The sequence below is a fragment of the Topomyia yanbarensis genome, chromosome 2 (assembly GCF_030247195.1).
Source record: "Topomyia yanbarensis strain Yona2022 chromosome 2, ASM3024719v1, whole genome shotgun sequence".
Taxonomy (NCBI): domain Eukaryota; kingdom Metazoa; phylum Arthropoda; class Insecta; order Diptera; family Culicidae; genus Topomyia; species Topomyia yanbarensis.
The window spans coordinates 359,290,814-359,297,692 of record NC_080671.1 but is presented as its reverse complement, the minus strand read 5'-3'; the positions used below and the strand labels follow the sequence as shown (position 1 = coordinate 359,297,692).

At 42.5% G+C, this 6,879-nt stretch overlaps 1 protein-coding gene across 1 annotated transcript in view; it reads left to right on the top strand.

The window, feature by feature from the left end:
* The first annotated feature begins 1,714 nt into the window (after positions 1-1,714).
* The window catches only part of LOC131680700 (uncharacterized), a 72,391-nt gene continuing 67,226 nt past the window's right edge, over positions 1,715-6,879 (top strand). The window contains exon 1 of the mRNA XM_058961409.1: positions 1,715-2,642. Within this exon, the coding sequence (XP_058817392.1) occupies positions 2,249-2,642 (394 nt within the window). The 5' untranslated portion in view covers positions 1,715-2,248. The remainder of the gene's footprint in view (positions 2,643-6,879) is intronic.

Here is a 6,879-nt window from a genome sequence, read left to right as displayed (position 1 = left end):
ACATACATACATACATACATACATACATACATACATACATACATACATACATACATACATACATACATACATACATACATACATACATACATACATACATACATACATACATACATACATACATACATACATACATACATACATACATACATACATACATACATACATACATACATACATACATACATACATACATACATACATACATACATACATACATACATACATACATACATACATACATACATACATACATACATACATACATACATACATCACGATTGAGAGTGAATCAGGTGATAGGGTGAGCACCCAAGTCAGCCTCACATGGATGGGTAGGGCGAGCACAAAAGTAAGCCTAGCAAGGAACGTAAAAGGTGAGCACAAAAGTCAGCCTCATGTGGGAGTGTTTGAGAGTGAATCAAAGTGTGATTGAGAGAGCACCCAAGTAAGCCTCACACAGGATGTATGATCGCGTGAGTGAGAGTGAATGAGTGCACTTAGTACAGCCATCCCCCCAGAAGTAATACCGAGAGGTAGTTCCTGGGAGGAATGATGGCGGAGCCCAATGGAGTTTAGTCGGTATTAATGGCTGGTCACCATTCGAGTCCGACACGCCCCCAGTGCACCCCGTGTGGTAGATTGGACCCTACCGTTAGCACGTGTACTGGGCTAGGACATAAAGGCGGAGGGGCTCTGATGCAATACTCAGCTGCATATTTTGCCTTCCATTTGAGACTTGGTTTGAGAAAATCGGTTCAGTCATCACCGAAGAACCGATGTGACTTTATTTGTGGAATATGCCCGGAATTCCGGACTTCCGGAATCGTCGATAGTGGACAATATATTCAAAGAATGTTTGATTGGCAATTAGTGATCTAGATCTGAGATTAGAAGTAATTTGGTGACCATTTCAATAGTTTTTAGCCTCTGAGGTATTACGATTGTACCGATTTATATGGGAAATTCCAGTGTATCCTTACTAACACCCCTGTAACTCCGGAAGCAAGAGTCAGAACAGAATGAAATTCAGCAGCAGTCAATGGTATTACTGTATCTTTCATTTGAAATCAAGTTTGTAAAAATCGGTAGAGAATTCGTTGTGGAATGGGTGTGATATTAGCTTAGGAACTTGGCGGGTTCCCCGGGGGCGTCATAAACTGTCATAGGTGGCCAATGTGGTCAAAGCTGCTTTGATTGATCATTATTGATCCAGATTCGCAAACTAGAGTAATGTTACATCAATTTTAACATGTTTTACATCATTTGAACATCATGGTGGTACCAGTTTATATGGGAATTTGCTGTGTGACCGCACTCTTCAACCCGTAACTCCGGAACCGGAAGTCGGATCAACTAAAAATTCAATAGCAGCTTATGGGAGCGTTATACCTTTCATATGAAACTAAGATTGCGAAAATCGGTTCAGCCATCTCTGAGAAAATTGTGTGAGTTTAAATGACACACACACACATACACACACACATACACACATACATACATACACACACACACAGACATTTGCCGATCTCGACGAACTGAATCGAATGGTGTATGACACTCGGCCCTCCGGGCCTCCGTTAAAAAGTCGATTTTTACAGTGATTGCATAGCCTTTCTTTATATGAGAAAGGCAAAACAATTGCTTGCGAATGACATTGCTCATCCCACAAACTCCCAGTCTAATGTTTACTTTGTTTCTATTCTTTCAGATTCATTTCTAAAGGAAAACTCGTGCATCACCATGCCATACTGAAGTGTTTAAACCCCTCGATTCGACGAGCCCGTCGGCATTTCGAAAACGTTAACCGTCAGACGTGTGTTATTTTACATATGATTTCCGATGCTTTCGGCGCATTGAACAGTGTTTTCTTTCATATTTTCTTTTATTATTTATCAAGAAACGTAAACAGTCGTGATGCGCACCACCAGAGCGTGAGTGTACCAATAATTGAATCATTTCATATAACCCGCTCGTTTCTCTTCGATGAGAAATGGTAGAAACGGGAAATTGTCTCCATGATCGAGTACCCGAAAACCGGTTAGCAATTGAAACGCGATGAGTCGAAAATTTCGCCGAAAGTCGAGCTTCGGTTTCGCGAGAGAGAAACCGCGATCCTGCAAACAAAACAACATCATATCAATTTATCCACCAGCCGCGAAAAACTTCAGCGACAAGGGCAATAAAAACATCGTCACGATTTGAAAACCCCAGCACAGCACAATCAAGGGCCGTCATACTTTTCCACATGAGGCACTCGGATCGGGACAGTACCAGCCAAAAACTGCTGATTCCCGCAGTTTTTCTTGTTGTTGCCCTGTGCAGATTTTTACAACCAGTGGAGACACGTGCCCTTCAGTTCTCGTCGGGTGAAAGTTTGGAGAAAATCGGTCGTGAAGATAGCGGTATCGGTAACAGCAATAGCAGCAATATTGATCAAACGATGGATCCTAGTGAGAGGGTTGAGCAATCCAAACAGCGGGGAGATGTTCTGGTGGTGGTTCAGCAGCATTCGCCTACGAGTATCCAGACGTATCAAAGAGAGTATCGAGATTTTGTTAAACTATTCATCCCGGACAAACGCGCCGAGGATGATAATGATGATGCGCTGGGGAAAGGAGTTCGGTTTCAGCGCTGGAAAGGTAAGCCGACGATTATGTAATTAAATTTAATTATAAATATAGCAAAACGCAACAACCCTTGTTTAACCTTGTTTCCGACCGTTAGTTCAATTATGGAAGCGGTGGAATCTGGGTTGCTTGATGGTTCAGTTTTCCCCGCTTGCTGATCTGGGAATGGTTTTTCGTTTCCTGTCATGACTTTAATATTGGATTTCGCCGTGGCACATTTGAGAATCATTAAAGTTTCAACATAGGCATAAGGGGTTTATTTAGTGGGTGTATTTCGCTTCTGGAAATAGAGGAATATAGAGAGTATTTAGTTTAACATTGAGAACCTCTTGAAAGGTCATGCAAAATCTTTTTTTTTTCAAATTTCTGAGCCGTTACAGAGTTATTAAACGTTTTCTTTCCTACCTCTCCTCTACCTGAATATTGCATATTGCTACTTATTGGATTGCTAGCTGAAAACAGATTCGATTTCAATACATCTCATCAACAGGAATCAGAACATATTGGCTCTAATGGCACGTTCCCCGTACGTAGTCGGGGATTTGTGCCTTGCCGTGTCTTCTCATCATTTCCTGAGTGGAAGGAAAGGAGGAGGGAGGAACTAGAATTGGAAGGGTGAGGAAAATAACAGCACAAAAACAAACATCAGGTAGTTCAAATCGCCAGCGAGTAAGCCTAAACCTCTTTACCACATTGGATAAGAAACTTTAGTATGTCTCTGAGCTTCAATCGTCCAAACATGGTGCCGTAAGGATGCCGTATGTAAGGACGGCCGAAAACTCGAAATCGTAATTGCGCTACTTATGGCAGTTGCATATCAGATGATATGACGGTCCGTAGTCGGATTCACAAAGATCACATGAAAAATACTTAGCGCGCTGAATAGATGCCATGTGATATTTGAAATTGCGATTAAAGCCCTGGTCAGCATACCGCAAGGGAGTTACAAAAAAATTAGGAGATTTTTCGAAATCACTGAGCTCGGCTGTTTGCCGGACAAGCTCTGATGGAGGGCCGATTGTACCCCGCGAAGATTTCTGCTTGAAAAACAATGCCGTATCTACCTAGCGAGTGAGATTGTTCCAATCTTATTTCACGACAGTAGACACCAGCACCAACACGTCCCTCCATCAGAGAACCGTCGACACCACTGTTCGACAGCTCTTAATGCTTGTTGCATTAAATCAAGGATTGTTCCGATGTAATTAGTATTTGGCAATCGTCAGCAAACCCGTAGGTTGTAAATTCAAGCTCATTGAGTTTCTTCAACAAGCCATCGGCAACCAGTTTCCATAACGCCACCCTGAGAACAACCGCAAATACTAAACTTCCGTGTCTCTGCATGTTTCAGTGCCGGTTACTAAGCATTGTGTTTATCCAACCCAAGATGCATACAGATACCCCACGAACGCGCGTTGACACATTGTCAAAAACACCTTCAATGTCTAGGAATACACCCAAGCTAGATTGCTTGAGCGAGAAGGCCTTCTGAATGTTGTAAACAACATCGTGAAGCAGAGTGATCGTGGATTTCTCACACTGATATGCATATTGCATTTTGTACAGTGGGTATTCAACTAAACTAACGTTCCTGATGTGATGATCGATTATCCGTTCCAAAGCTTTAAGAAGAAAAGAACTTAAGCTGATAGGCCTAAAATTCTTGGCTTCTTCATAGCTTAAGCGCCCCCCTTTGGGAATGAATCGAGTTATTTCTCGCCATGCCTTCGGAATATACTCGGTAGGAAAACTGGAAAACAAAAGCTTTTTCAAGACAAGAAAAATTCCATCTTCTCCAGGCGATTTGTATGGAGCAAAGCACTCAATTGTTCACTTGACCGATTCAATGGTAATTAATGTAGGTGCTAACGCCCACGAGTCCGAATCACCAGAATGAGATCGTGTGCGTCGAAGAGACAATTAAGAACGTCTTTTGCGTCCGTTACAAAAACACCATTCCTGGTTTTTAAGGAGTTCATCTGAAAATCATTCGATTTTGAAAGAATTTTATTTAACCTGCTAGCCTCGTTCAGACTAGAGATGCATAGGTTTTGCCAGCCAGTCAGCTCTTCAGATCTAAGGCCGCTTACAGAGTGGCCACGAGAAGCTGAGCTGGGGCTGGTACTGACATTGGGATGCGAGATGCGAGAAACCTGCTTGCTGCAAACCAAAGGTATTATGTCAGAGTAAATGCCGAACGGATCTGCGCCGACTGCCTGCTTTTACTCTGACAGGCTCCATTTGATATGCTGCAAGCAGGTTTCTCGCATATTGCATCGTACTGTCAGTACCAACCCCTACTCAGCTTCTCGCCGCCACTCTGCAAGCACCCTAAGACATCGCCTACCTTCACAATGAGCCGACCTGAAAGTCGCCGGTTCCAACCTCTTCTCGTATTCATCTTCATTCTTTCAAGCCCAGTCCTCCACCAAGTGGTTCTCTTAGTCGATTGAACAGTACGAAGTGGACAAGCTTATTCGTAGGATACTGCTAGAATGAGTTTGTCGCATCCACGACGTCATCCAAGTCGTCTAGTTGACTAATTGTTGGAAAATATCCATGAAATTTAGTCGCCAAGTTTGCCAAAAAGAGGTTCCTGTTTGCAGATTTAGAATTATGAAGGAAACATCAAAATGATCGAAAAATATATATTTATGATCAGATAGAGACGGTTCAGTTTCATTTGAAACCTGCCAATTTCCCAGCTCATGCGAAATTCTTTCAGATTGATGTCTGAGCCGCCCAAATGATATGATGAGCATTTGCGTCACTACCGATAATGAGCGAAAGCCCAGCTTTTGAAATCATCAGAATGAGATGATAGTTATGCGGTAGATATGCTGAACAATATGCATACTTTATAACTATGTTACCGACCGTCAGTGTAACTGTAACTACACAGATATTTCGAGTTGTGAGCTCCGATATGAGACGCGTCAGTATCCTTATTCGCAAGTATGCACGAACCAAAAATTCCGATGCGTAATCGCATTAATACAGGGTAGTTGCATATCAAATGATATGATGTTCCGTAATCGGATTCACAAAGATCACATGAATAATACTCAGCGCGCTAAATAGTAGCCATGTGATAATTGAGTTTGTAATGTCCAGTCAGTGTCCTGACTAGAATACTGCAATTGTTGCTGGAAAAATGCAACAAATTCTTTGACATTTTCGGACTCACATCCGGCAGAAACATCTTTGTTTGAACGCAAGTTTTCAAGCTACCCCAATGGTTGGCATGTTCGGATGCTGCCCAAGAGCGAATCTTGTGCTTTATCCAACTTATCGACAGTGGTAGAACTGGTTCAGGACCAATGAAGTCAGTCGAAGCGCCAGCTCTAGCCAATTCGTCTGCCCATTCATTTCCAGTAATACCGGAATGAGCAGGTACCCATAGAAGGTAGATAGCATTTGAAAGGCTAAGTTCTTCGATTTGAGTTCGACATGCGATTTCGATCTCGAATCTGCCGAACTAAGTGCTTTCAGGGCAGCCTGACTGTCAGAGCAAAAATAAATTCTTTTACTGCAAATTCCCTGTTAAGGTGATGATTGTACGCCACACAGAATCGCAAAGATTTCTGTTTGGAATACGGTACAGTATCCTCCAAGCGAATGAGATTGGTGTAATCTCATTTCATGACAATAGACACCAGCATCGGCTCGGCCCTCCAACAAAGAACCATCAGTATAACAAACTACGTATTCTTCAAGTTGTCGCTCCATCCAGCCAGACACTCATTTCTCCCAAAGAGGAATTGTCACATTGAAAGTTTTAAAAGGAAATCTACATGTGAGTGTAAAGTCACTGGGGGGCAAGTGTATACTCATCCCAGGTAACCATTTGCGGCCACAGTCATGTATGGCTAATTGCACGATCTATTGGGTTACCGTTCCAGAGCCCAGTAAGCTTAAGACGGTATGCACAAGAAAGTGCTTCTTGCTTCAGAAACACATGTAGTGGTTTTATGTTCAAGAGTGCCTCTAGAGCAGCAGTAGGTGTTGTCGAGAACGCACCAGTCATCGCCATCAAGACCATCCACTGGAGATGGTTTAACTTTGATTGGATTGTCATGATTGTCATGATCCAATGAATGGACTTGGGTTTAAGTCCCCAAGATTTGCCGAATGCCCGTCTACATTGGCCGAAGGCCATGCAAGCTTTCTTGATCCTGAAATCGATGTGAGCTGTCCAATTAAGTTTTGAGTCAAGAATTACTCCAACGTACTTAACTTGATCTGCGAT